At 37.1% G+C, this 14,170-nt stretch overlaps 1 protein-coding gene across 1 annotated transcript in view; it reads right to left on the reverse strand.

The window, feature by feature from the left end:
- Positions 1 to 531: 531 nt before the first annotated feature.
- Positions 532 to 14,170, reverse strand: part of APOB (apolipoprotein B) — a 38,188-nt gene continuing 24,549 nt past the window's right edge. The window contains exons 26-29 of the mRNA XM_013952055.2: positions 6,471 to 14,051; positions 5,542 to 5,656; positions 4,519 to 4,702; positions 532 to 3,428 (exon numbers count right to left, since the gene is read on the reverse strand). Coding sequence (XP_013807509.2) covers positions 1,602 to 3,428; positions 4,519 to 4,702; positions 5,542 to 5,656; positions 6,471 to 14,051 — 9,707 coding nt within the window. The 3' untranslated portion in view covers positions 532 to 1,601. The remainder of the gene's footprint in view (positions 3,429 to 4,518; positions 4,703 to 5,541; positions 5,657 to 6,470; positions 14,052 to 14,170) is intronic.

The following is a 14,170-nucleotide window of genomic DNA, read 5'->3' on the forward strand; positions in this document are numbered from 1 at the left end:
AGAGATGCCTGCTCCCTCCTGACAGCTAGGTAGGTGTGGGAATATTACTGGGCTTGACCGATTCTGGGTTTTGAGGTTAATTTAGCTCATCAGAAAAAAAAATCACTCATGGTGGACTTTCTCCAGTAATAATACTATCTGACAACAGGCATGTCAAAGTTGCATAGCCCAACTTGTGCCAAGATCTTGCTAGAATCAAACAAGTTAGCTCGGGAACAGGGAGCATTATTGCTGCACAAGCTTAATGCAGCACTGGGGTCTCCTGTTTCCAGGAGCTGAGCTAGCGTCTTTGCATGGTGCTGCTCTGTGCTTGAATAGGTATCTGCTCCCACAAAACTTACTCAGGTATTTGTAAACTCATGCTCCATTGCTTCATGTACTTAGCTAATCATACCATGAGATGAAACTAGACTCCAAAAGATCATGGTTGCACACAAACAGATGAGATAATCACTGTTTTCCCATTAACAAAAAAGCAAAAATCATATTTCAGAGTGCACTGATTGTATCAAAACAAACATGTACAGAAAATTTCTCATTTTGTTTGTTAAAGAGTTTATTGTAAAAGAGGCAACATTATTTCAGCCTCACCAGGCCTTTTTCAATGAATATCTATATTCAGCAGCTGAAAATAAACGTGAACAGCTCCCCAGATTTTCCACTCAAAAGAAGTCCTATTTTGTGAGTGAATTCTGAAACATTATTTAAATTAAGCTTTAAATTTGAGAATTCATTTAAATGAGGTCGAGGCTGTAGCCCAGAGGACCGAGGGGAAAACTCTTTTTGACTCCCATCATATTCAATGATGTCAGCGAAACTTTGACAATTAACTAAACCTATGATAATTAAAAGCTAGACAATTTGATGTGAAACCAGAAATACCACTGGAAAACAGTAGAGAAAATCCTGTATTTCAGAATCACAAATTAGCCAGGAGGAAACAAAGAGTCCATCTAAAGTTCTTGGCACAGTATTCTGAAAACAGATACATGTATAGATTTATCTATTTTTAACAGAACATTGGTATTATCTGTAATTTTCCAGGAGTTGGATTTCCATATAGTGATATTCTTTTTCACTTTTTGATATTATTTCCAGAATTCTTTCTTTTTTCTTCCTTTTTTTTTTGCACGTTCTTCTCTTCTTTCTCTCCCAAACTTATCTATGAAGGTACTTCTATCCCGGGAAATAGCTGTGTTTCCAAGTTCTTCACCTGGCTTAGGAATGTGACCTTTATCTTAGAACCTGTTTATACTGTGTATTCCATAGCTTTTGTGACTATTTACAATATGTATTGCACGTTATTCACTTGATCCAACACACACTGAAATCAATGCAAAGACTTCCATTGACCTTAACAATTGTTGGATTAAGCTGTATGGTCCAAGTAAAACTACCTGTAATAAATGACACAAAAATGTAATAAAGAATTCATTTATTGGCTTATTAAGCTTATTAAAATAACCTACTGTAGATTATTCAGTTTTCATTTACAAATTCAGATTCAACAGTATCTACCTGAAGTTCCAGTATGCTGATTGCTGTTATCTTTAAATACATTGTGGTACAAACTCATTATTTTTCCTCTTTTGCATGTCCATTCAGGTCTTCATGTGCTTCTGTATTTTTTCCACAATCTGCTGAAGACTCAGTTGCTCAGTGGCAAGCTGTTCATCAATAAATCTTTGCATTTCTTCCCATTTCCTGGAGCCTTGCTCAATGCCTTGCTGAATCAGTGTGCGTGTTAGTTCCACTTTTTTTCTGAGTTCCTCTTTGCTTTTTTGGGGCACTTGGTAAATGGACTCCAAATCAAATGGTTTTGGCACATCTATTCTAAGCTCTCCTTGACGAACAGCTACATATGGTTTTATGCTGTTGGCTGTTATTTGCTCAAGCCAATGAAGAAGCTCTGAGATATATTGCAGGAATGCAGAATAATTTTCTATAGTTAGATCAATTAATTTTTTGGCCTCACTAATTAGCTTTTCTTGGGAATGACTAAGTTGCCCATAGATCTCCTCAAGTTTTGCCTTGACTTTCCTGTTATGTTCATCAATTTTCCTTTTAGCAGCTGTAGACCAATATCGGATTTTTTCCTGGGCAGCAGATGAGAGCTCCATGACCTTCTGTTTTCCTTTTCCTTCGACATCAGTAATAAAGTCGTAATATTCCTTACTGTAGTTTTCCATTATTTCTCTTACTTGTTCTGTCAGGCGTGTAGCTGAGTCAGCAAGATCTCCAACATACTTCTTGTGCCAGTCTACCACTGTATCTATTAGATTCTTCAGCCATCCTAGTACTTTGTCTTCCACTTCATAGTATTTAACTGACCATCCAAGTGTAGTTGGATCAAAATATTCCTCCCGCAATGCCTTTACGTAGAGGAGCAGCTGGTGCAACTTTTCTGAAAGCTCCTGGAATGTCTTCTGGCTTAAAACTTTCAACTGAGAAATGTACTTTTTAACATCTTCAGCCAGCGATCTCAGTTTTTGTGCATAGTCTGAAGCCATTGCATCTTTGTACAGCTGTTGTGTTTGGACTTTGATGTCTTCAAAATTTTTGGACTGCAAGCTTCTAATCACTTCTTCTGCCTTCTGGAAAATTTGTTGCACTCTTTGTTTCAGTTGCTTAAGCTTTCCTGCAAAGTCAGCTTCCTGGAGAGTAGCAAACGTCTGCCTGATTTTTTCCTGCAGATGTTTCAGCATTTCTTTAATTTGATCAAGTACAATACGGCCTTTGAGAATTGTTTCAGAAGAAGGAACTTTGACTTCCAGCTCATTGATAGCTGCAATCAAAGCATCAAAGTACTCCTGAAGTTTTGAAAGGCATAAATCAGCAGTTTTTGCCACCTTCTCTGTAGTCATAAGGTACAATTCTTCACCAGTATACTTTTCAGACAGCCCAGGGACCTGGAATTTTGTGATTTTCAGGAATTCAATGGCTGAGTCAATTATGTGTTTTATCCTTTTGTGGTATTCTTCTATTATGTCAATTGTAGCATCCAAAAGCTTTGCTTTTATTCTTTGATAGTCAAACTGCTCAGCTTGATCTGCTGCTTTTCGATATAACTGTTTAGCTTTGACCTTCATCTCTTGATATTTGCCAGAGGCCTCATTGGCAGCTGTGCGAAGCTGAGCATCTATTGCATCTATTTGTTTTACAGCAAATGTATATGCTTTGTCAGCATTGTTCTGCATGACATTCTTCATCTTTAAGGTGGCAGCACTGATTTCCAGTCCCATATGCTCCTTATGATACCGATTAACACAGCTATAGACTGCACTTGTCATTCTAGGTACCTTTTCTTTTAGACCCAAGAGCAAATCTTTGGCAGCATCCTCTTTCCAGTTGAATTTCATTTGAATCAGGTCAGGTTTCTTGAAGGATATCTCACTTTTTAATATGTCAATGTCCTTTTGAGGGGCAGACTGAAAATATAAAATGGGATAATCAAATTCAGCATTATTTATAATGAGTGTATTTCAATATTTGCATTTCACACTCCCTTAATTTTATTATACACTCAGACACATACACTATGAATCATTTTTGTCTACTGTATATTTGCTCCCATACTGAAAGTTTATTTTGGAACAAATGCTATTGTATCAAGCTACTTTGTGCCTCTTTGAACAGCAGGATTGGTACCTAACTTAGTCTGGTCTTTTTTTATTTGAATGCAAAGATTTTTTCCTACTTTGCATTAAAGGTCTATGATGTCTGATAAGGCATGTGAATTACTTGGGAAAATGACCCTTCTCCTTTCATTTGTGACATTGTTTAATGTGAATTTAATAAGCATTTCTTAATATGAAAACATTAGAAGATTTCACTTAGTAATAATTTAAATCAATGAGAATTTAGTGTGAGAGTTACAGTAATTAAGGTTCCTCAAATTAGAACCTATTTACATAAATGAATTTTCCAGTTTTCAGTTGTAAACAATGGATTATGAGTTATTTGTGACACCTAAATTAGTATACCATCTTGGAAGTTAAGCTTTTAATTCTGAAGTTATTGTAGTTTGCCAGTAACAATATAGTTGCCAATAATAAGAATAGCAAATCTAATAAAGGTTTTTCCTCTCATAATGTACTGTGATATATTAATGGGTCAAAAAAAGGCACTCTGTAGATGGTCTGATCTCTTCCAGTGGCTTGATTCCTATAAGGGCCATTTTTGCAGTAACTGTAATTATTCTGATGGGTGTTTAGTGGCTTATCTAAAACTAGTTTTGTACTGTTTCTTCACTTTCAGTGGGTGTGTTTTCTTTATCATAGGAGAGGGCAAAATTAACTGTGTAGAGAAGATGAAATAGCCTCTTCACGGAGATGCTACTTTTAGTACTGGCAAGGCCAGTTTAGGAAACAAAAACTGCAGTTACCCATAATATATTTTTTCTTTGGACAATAGGTGCTTAAATTATTTCATAAAATAAACATATACACATTTTAAAAGGGAACCTATCCTCTGCCCACTCCCAACCTTTTTGCTTTTTATTGCTCATATCAAACTCACCCGAGTTCGGTAGTAAAATTTTGCCTTCAGAATGTCAGTGTCCATTTCAATGAGATAGCCCAAGGTCCCAGCAGAGGGTGAAGATACTGAGGAGGATATCCTGCTGTCAGTGCCTTTATAATGCACATGAACATCAGTAAATGTTGGGCTGGTGATGTCTAGTGATGCAGTGTTGTCCACAATTCTAAAGTAACAACGAATAAACAGCTATTAAGGAATGCACAAAGATAGCACAAGTCCTAAAGAAGTATACAATGCAATATGCCTAAATATAAGACAACTTATGGTTTTTAATATATATATGTAAGCAAATAACGCCTTAGTCATCAAAAGAAAATGCAGGGTTTTACTATTCACATTTCTGAAGATCTAGCCTATCACATTCAAAACTTCAGGTCAATCCAATTTTCCTTTTTTAGGTAAAACTATATTGAGACCTATTGAGAATTTGCATTAAATTAGGATATCAAAACAAAGTCTGTAGCTGCATCACTGTCAGCTTTCTATGGATTTCTACAAGCTGACTTCCATTTCTTCCACGAACAGAAGTATGGGCAGTAATTTGTATCTGCATTTGCCCTTCCTTTCACTGACTTCCGTCCCTTGGATATGGTAACGCAACACTTGCAGATCAAAACAGCCAGTTAGATGCCCATCTCTGTAACCCGTAGTACCAGCATCTGTGAAAAAAAATTATTCCTTAATGACCTGTGTTGATAGAGAGCTCCAGTGAAAACTATGTTGATGGTCAAATCTAGAACCACTCTGATTATAAAATTCTTTGTTTATATCTCAGCAGTTTTATGAAATAAGGCTTCTGAGAAAAGTTATTCTGGAAATGATGAGGGTAAATGGTTTTCCAGCTATTTGGGGAGAGAAAAAGTCCCAGCTAATAATGACAGGGTAGCTACATAGGTTCTTTTTAATTACAGCAAAGTAGTCTGGGGCATTAGAGTTCAAATAAACAATACAGCATTTGCAATTTTGTCAGTGATAAATGATATTATAATGACAAATCTTTACCTAATTCCCCGAGCTGTAAGATCTTCCTTGTAGTTTACACTCATGTCACGATGTGAAAAGCTGCCAACTGTCTTCACAACAAACATGCCTCCTTCATATTTGTAGTTTGAAACAACTATAAAAAAAGATTTCAGCTGTGTATATTTACAGAATTTATCAGCAAACAGTATTAAATACATGTCCAGCTTTATGTTAGCTGGCCAGTTGTGAGGTATTTCAGTAGTATATGAAATTATGCATCAAGAAACTAGCTGCCCATAATGCACAAAATAAAAAGACATGGAAATGTTTGCTCAGTCACAGTATTTTAGTATTCAGTTTTGCACTATATTTAGAATAACATGGATATAACATTTTGCATGCAGACCATAAACGGAGATTCTGATTTCTTGAGAGTTTATACTTGACATATACTTTTACTATACTTCTAAAGTCTAGAACTCAATACCATATGCTGGTGTGGGACTCCTGAGTTTTCTGTGTTGAAATAATTTTCAAAATGAAATATACTTAGTTTATACGGAAAAAGATGGGTATTTCTTTACCTCTAAACTGAATCTATTGCCAGTCAGTCTCTTTTCTCTCCCTCACATGTATCATCATAAGTAATGAGGGAATACTATGATTTCTGTGCAATTTAAAGAAAGAAACAGGTAAACAGAAAAGGGATTTCTTCCATTTTTTTTTAAGAGTATGCCATTAACTATACATATATCTCGCTATTAACCTTCAGGGTGACTGACTGAGACTCTGATTATAACTTTCAAAACAATGCTTTTGATGATAAAAGGAGAAGTTCAATCTAATGTCAGTGCTAAATAGGGAGCAGCATCTTCATAAACAAAGTAAGTCCTAGAAAAAAATTCTGAACAAAACCCCATACAGTATTTCCTCTAAAACTGTGTCATACAGAATTTAAGTTGTCTTACCACTCAAGTCATATTCCAGGAACTGTAATGTTGAGCTGCAGGTAGAGTCAATGGACTGCTGAAAGGAGTCCTTTTTATTTGTTAAGTCTGTTCTCCAGGTGGCATTGTACAACGGTGAAGCAACTTTGAAAGATCCACTTAAGGCACCAAATGATGGGATGTAAATTCCAGCAGGCAAGGACATTTTGAGAGGGGGGATCTCAATTTTCTGTTCAGGAATTGTAATTGTAGGCAGATCAAAATCTGCAATCTTATTAGCTACTTCATCCAGATTTATATGTAGATTGCCAAGAGAAATACTCTTTGGAAGAGTGAATTGAGACACAGTTATTTGGTATTCAGGTACTGTCACCTCAAAATATGGGATTTTATATTCTTCTACTGTAATATAATTGGCTCCTACATTCACTTTGGGGAATCTTAGTCTTGGCAGCGTGGGTAAATTCACATCAAATGGCATTGTGTTTAGTGTCTGTGGAATTTTTATGTTGCGCAAGTCAATAGTATATGATGGGACCTGGAGGGTAGTGAAAGGTACTCTGAATTCTGGAGTGCTGAGAACAGGACTTAGTGACTTTAGGTTTAACTCAGGAATACTGAAAACAATGCCATCTGTCAGCTTATTCACAGGTATGGGGATAAAGTAACCATCTTCACTCTTTGTGTACACCAGGGATGCTGAAGCATTTAAGTACTGTTTTCTGTCAGCGCTGGTAGTGACATCCAACTTCAAGATATCCCATAAGCTCTTCTCAGAAATGGGACACTTCAAGTTTTTGAGGAAGTCTATGTATCCTTCCAAAGACCCAGAAACATCAAACTTTGCTTTTGATTTTTCATTTGATAATTGCATATCATGACTGAGAGATAATGACTGAATTTGGCCTTCACCCTTCCAGCCAACTTTCTGGTTTTCAGTATTGATTTTCATTAAGACAACTTGATTAACTGAAGCTGTGTCCAGGAAGGAATTTGGCTGAGTAGCTTGTATCTGAAGATCTGCTGACATACTCCAAGGAGTCAATTCTAAGGTTGCTTTGCATTTCTGAGTCCCTGTAGTTGTGAAAAGAGGTGTATATCGTGCATAGTTTTTCCCACTGTGCTCCCAGACTGCATAAACACGACGGGTAGATGCTTCAACTGCAAGTATTTCTTTCATTTCATTGTTCCAGAGTCCATCTGCTTTGGAGTTGGTCACAAGCTTGAGAAATGACCGAGCTCCATTAGCATTCAGATAGGTGTTTGCTTCATGGTCTACATTTCCAGAAAATGAATTTCCAGTGTAGAATACTCCATCAATATTCCCTTTTGTTGATGTTTCTACTGATATGTAAGATGTAAGGCTTTCTAAAGCAAATTTGTGAGCAATTCCTCCCTTAGCACCAGTGCCATATTTAGGAGTATTAAAATCATACATTAATTTTAGCCCTGATGAAAGAGTCGGTTTGGATTTAGTATTTCCAGAAAGCTCTTGACTAAAATTCATTTTTAAAATGGGTGTGTTGATATCTGCATTTGTTGTCAATGAAGCTTCCATGTTCCTCTTTGTGAGACTAATAGTGCTGTCATGGTTTCCTCCTAGAAATTTGTTATTACTTAGCGACAATGCTGTGGCCAGCTTCAAACCTCTTTTTCTTGTCAAACTTGTTGAACCATCCAGCTTAAATTGCAGTGCATCAATGACAGAAGAAGATGAGACACTGAGTCGCCCAGCAATATCTGACTGATTGAACAGCCCAGCATTTGCAGTCAAAGTGATCACACTGGATTTAAATGAGAAGTCGTAAGTAATGTTCCCCATGGCAGGAATTAATATGTGATTTGATGGGCTGTTGATTCTGAATCTAGGAAGCTTAAGAGTGCGTAGATCCTGTGGGACATGAAGAACTGGAAGCTCCAGAGAAGGTAAGACTAGTGTGTAAGATGGTACTGAAAAGCCAATAAATGGGACTGTGAATCCTGTTGTGCTTATTTCTTTGGGAAGCATGTAACCAAAGGCTGGCATCTCAGCAGTAAAAGGAGAAACCTCAATATTCACAATGGGAATGGTGTATCCTGGAACTCTGAAGACCCGAGGTAGTTTGTTCAGTGATGTCTGTACTTTGTATTTGTCAAATTTTGTTTTGGCTTCGTTATATGATTTTGTGAGAAAATCTAAAGCAGCGTTTCTTCCTTTCTCAAAATACTTGTTGAAGAAAATGATATATTTATTAAGTACTTCATGCACTGTTGCCAAAGGAAGTGGGATCAAGTGCATGTCTTTGTTTTTTTCATACTGAGCATTCAAATTTAAATCAAATGACTGTCTTGTAGTCTTCAATAAATCCTTCAGACCTACCTGTTCCCACAGGGAATAATCTTTTAGTTGAGGAGTACTGATTCCAGTATACGGAACATGAAGCTGAGGAATGCTTAGAGGAATATTTAGGAAGTCTAGGTTGGCATCTCCACTCATTTCAATGTGGGCTTCAATTCTGTCATCATTATTGCCAGCAGACATGTTATGGGAATATCTGTACTGATTGAATCTGCCAGTAGCTTGCCAGCTGACCTGCTGAATAGAGGAACTGAGCACAAGACCATAGTTATTCAGGAAGTCAATTTTGCCGGTCAGTTTCATTGGGAAGCTGATTTTCAAATTTCCATCATTGTTTGTTAATAGACGAACTTCAAAAGGGTGGGCCAAAAAGGAAATCTCATTATTCACAGTTCCAGTAATCTGTCCATTAAGCCGAGCATTGTGAGAGCCTGTTAATTCTACTTTCATGCCTCCAAGCTGACCTGTGCCTTTTATGTTTAGAACGCTACGTCCCACAGGCTGTGACTCAACTTCAGACTGAATCTGAAGTGTTGCATAATTTAGGAAACCACATTCATATTTCATAGCTTGGTTGACTTTCAAGTACTTATCATTTATTCTGTTGTCAGCAGAAAAAATAATAATGGGGCCCTCAACCCTGAAAGTGACATGTGAATCATGAGTTCCTTCATCAGAGAAATTAGGATAAGCCCATTTCCAGTTTCCTTTACCAGTGGAGGTAAATGATATGTGTCCGGCTTCTAGCTCTGTTGTCATGTTATTGATCAGATTAGCTTGACTGGAGAAGGCAGCTTGTGGAATATTCAGTCTGTGGGAATATGTTGTTCCACTCTGCATCCAAATTTTTCTTTGCAGCTTGACTATTAAATTATTCTGTACTTCAATTGAATTTTTTGTTGTATATAAGTTTGCTCTTGTTTCAGCTTCACCTTCTACGGAAGTCCCAAAAAATATCACTTCATTGGTGTGATCAACTTTAAGGAATCTGTGGTTGACCTTCATGGAATTTTTAAGGTTCAGCTGCTTCATTTTAGGGGCTGAGAGACGTGAATCTGCAATAACACTAAAAACTAGGAAATCTAATTTGGATGTTGTTTGAGCTGAAACAGACGTCACAAATTCTGGACTGTTTGCAGAAGTTGTAGTGTTATGAAATTCAGCTTGTGTAGACAGTGTAAAGAATGGAGATGCAACCCTGAAAGCACCAGACAATTTGCCAAATGTAGGGACAGTTGCAGTATGTGGGATACGTGGAAGTTGGAACTCTGGTATCTTCAAGTTAGGAAACTGGAGCTCATTTAGATTTAGCTTAGGAACCAATAATTCTGGTATTTCAAACTGAGGCATTTGTAGTTCTGGGAAAGAAATGTCAGGAAAAGGCATATCTCTCATCTTCAGATCTTTAAAATACACATCAGTTGCTGGCAGCTGAAATTCACCAGACATGAGTTGGTCTATTATTTGCATAATCTGAAGTTTAATCTCATTCATGTCAATTGTATAGGAAGGAACTTCAATGGTATTTAGAACAGTAAATTTTGGGGTAGCAAATTTCATTGGGATTTTTATGTCCTTTAGTTTCTTAATATTGATCTCATAGGAGGGGATATGCAGATCAGTCAGTGGGACAATGAAATCTGGTGTTTGAAATGTTCCCTCCCGCAGAGCTCGGAGACTAACCTCAAAGGCCGGTATAGTGACTATAGCAGTTCTGATTTCAGGGACTTTAAATCCTAATTCAATAAACTGGTTTAAATTTTCAGCCCAATTTTTGATATCATACTCTTCAGCCAAAGCAACAATCTTCTTAAAAGCAATGTTCCACTGGTCAGAAATGTATATGACAACAGAATTGTAGAACTGGCTTATCTTCTGAAGATACCACTGGAATTCCTTGGAAATATCCATTTCAGAAATCCTCTCTCGCAGATCTTCCAGGTGTTCATTTATCTTGGCTTTTAGATTAGCAAATGTTGTTGAGTTTATGAGGTCCTTGAACCAGTTAATTATTGCAGCAAGCTTGGTGTCCCTGAGTTGTTCTACATATTTTGAAATCACAGCACTAACATCTCTCATATACTGTTTCAGTGCTTCGGCTTTCTGTGGAAGTTCTAGATTTCTGAGTTCCTCATTTATTTTCTGGGTTAGTTCTCGGATTTTGTTATTTGTGTCATCGACAAACTGGTTATAGTCAAAAGACTTGAGACTTTTTATAAGCATGTCAAGGATCGTGTTGATTTCATTTATCATCATTTCATAATCAAATGTTTGCACTTTCTTGACAGCATTATCAATGAAAGTAACAATTTTATCAAAGCATGATTTCACATCAATTTTTTTCAGGTAGGAGGTTAGTTTCTGGACAGTTTCTTTTATTTTGTACTGGTTAAACAGTTCTATCATCCTGTCCATTAAAAAATATACTTGCTTATCAATTTCATATTTTACAATCAGTTTGTGCATGTGACCTCGGAAAGCACTGATCTTCTCAGACACTTCATACTCCTCCATCCAGTTTAGAATAAAGTCTTTGATTTGTTCAAGAACTTCATTCAGTTTTTTAATTGGTAATGAACGCTTCAATTTTTGTAAAACTTCTTTAACATCAATCGTTTTAATCTGCTGTTTCAAATTTTCTACACTACGTCTGACATCAATATTCTGAATTTGAATCTTCAGTTGTTCTAGGTTCTCCTGTATCCAAGCGGTGATCTTGTACTTATCATCTACATTCTTAATCCATGTCAGAGTGCTGCTTCCAATTTCACTAGGGTAATACTGGTGAAAAAAAAATTGTAATTTCTGAATAGTATCAACTACAGTCATTCTTATCTTATACTTGTTATCTAGAGCTGTCACTTTTTCAACTATTTGGTCAAGAAGCTGTGCAATAAGTGCTTTAATGTCATACTGCTCATAATTATCTTTGATGTATTGCTCAAGTTGTATCAGATAGGCCTGCAGTTGAGACAGTATTTCTTGAATATTGACCATGGCTTTTTCTAGTGTAATTTGGAGATCATCAGATGTTATGCTATAGTCCCTTGTGAAAGCAATCAAATTATTTTTCATGCTGCTAACTCTGCCCTTCATATCCAGTTTGTCCATGTAGTCATTAATGTGCTGTGGGAGCTTATCCAAAGTTGCCTTGTATTTACTAATATGTTGATCTATGTTAATGTTTTTCAAGTAACTTTGTATGGCCTGCAGTGTGGATAGAATTGTGCCTCTGATATGTTCAAAGTAAACTGGCAAGTGTTCCAAGAACGGCAGGTTGATAACATGCATGTCTTTATTTTTGTCATACTTCACAGAGCCAGAGATACTGAATTCTTGAGGCTCCGACAAACTGCCCCGGAGGCCTAACACATCAACTAAATTAATTGTTTCAGATGTGAATGGTACTGTGATTGATGAATCCATTACAGAGAGATCTGCCAAAGCTCTTCCACTAAGTTCCACACCGGTCTTTTCCGCATTGTTGTAAGCACTGAGATCTTGTGAATATACATTATTGTTCAGCTGACTTTTCAATTTCCAAGCACTTGACTGCTCTGATGGAGTAAAAAGCATATGGACTTTATTATCAAGCAGTGTAGTATACCTTTCTCTAGACTTCAAGGTATGACTGGTAGATCCTCTGTAATCATGGGAGAAAGTGAAAGCAAGAGGCTCTGCTTTGAACAGGAATTTGCTGTAAAGGTCTCCAGTGTGTTCACCCATAGCAGTCAGCTTTCCATTACCATTGGTATGTACATCAGCAGTGATAGTAAATGGGGCCATGGTGGAACGTACAACATTGCTGAAACGGAGAGATTTGGAATCACAGTTTGTGTTGATAGTAATTGAGGAAGCAAGTCCTGCCACATTCAGATTAACTCTGTGACTCACTGCTGCACCTTGAACATTTGCAACCGTATCTGTTTTAAAGTTTGCAGCTAGATCAGCATACGTAATGGTGTAGGTATGCCTTATTTCATCTGCTCCATAGGCTCCCCTCACATTGCCACCCAAATTCAGCTTCAGAGGCTCAAGGAGTAATTCTGCTTTGTTGGTAACTTCAGTTCTAGTGTATTTAATATTATTGCTCAGCTTAGCTGTAAGTGATCTAGGCTGCAGCTGTAGGTCAAAAACATGCTTGTGGAACTTGTCAAAGCTGAAGCTGTTGTCTAATTTTGAAGCAAATGTTAAGGATAAACCAGGAATATTCAAGTCATTTGTGTACTCCAGCTTAATTTCTTTGAATGATCCTTGCAAGTTATTTGAAAACTTGAGTCCTTCTTTATTAACTCTGAAGTTTAAAACATGTTTGTTGTCCATACCCAGAATTGTACTCTGATACTCACTTCCCAGTGTTATTTCCATTAAGCTCACTCTTCCACCTAGATTGAATTTTGCATTGTTTTTACCATAGCGTCCAGAAGAAGATAGTGACATGGAGCCTCCAGAAGTATCAAGTTTGGCATTCATTTCACTCTGCATTGTCAGTGGACTAAATTGTACATTTGTGGTTGCACTGCTGGCTAGACCATACTGATTAACATTCAGTGATGACTTATGGGCAGCTCGATTCCTTTGATCAGTCACAGAAATATCGGTGTTGAAAACAAGATCCTGGGAATTGAGAGAACCTGCAAACAAGGCATAATACTGGGTTTGCTTGTAAGTGGCTTGGTACTCAGAGCGAAGAGCAGCTGTCTTCTTTGACAAAATTAACTCAAGCTTATTGACACCTGCAAGGTGTCGATATCTCCCATTTGTTTCAGATGTCATTTTCAGCTGACTGTTTTCATATCTCAGTGAAGCTGTGTTCTTTAATAGTCCGCTCTGTACATCAGAGACTGAAGTAATGGAAAATACATCATCACTGTATCTGCCAGATATCTGATTGGTAGCCTGAAGGTAAGAAGAATCCAACTTCAGATTTGATTTCCCTTCTAAAACCCGTCTTTTTTCATTGTACGAGCTTGATAGAGTGTAAATACTTCTTGCAAAGACAGAAGCCACTTCCAGTTGGCCTTCCATCTTGACATTATTGATATTCACATTATTTGTCTTCTCAGAAACAATATCAGTGGAAAATGAAAGCTGAGGACCCAGAGTACTGGATGCCATAAGTGATACCGTGTAGTTTGCAGTGGGACTAGGTTCATAACTCTTTGTCCTGGCCAACTTAAAAACTGATGTTAAGAGTCTGTGTTTCAGATGATTTTCATATGCATAGATAAAGCCATTCCTGCTATAAGAAGCTTCTCCAGAACCTGAAATAGGAAAAAGGAGAAAGACGATAAATATATACATTTTGTCTTTAAGACTGTCAGATGCCACTAAGCTTTTATTTTACTGCTTGAATTTTATTACTGTTACTACACCATTTTGC

This window comes from Apteryx mantelli, chromosome 3 (genome assembly GCF_036417845.1).
Source record: "Apteryx mantelli isolate bAptMan1 chromosome 3, bAptMan1.hap1, whole genome shotgun sequence".
Classification (NCBI taxonomy): Eukaryota; Metazoa; Chordata; class Aves; order Apterygiformes; family Apterygidae; genus Apteryx; species Apteryx mantelli.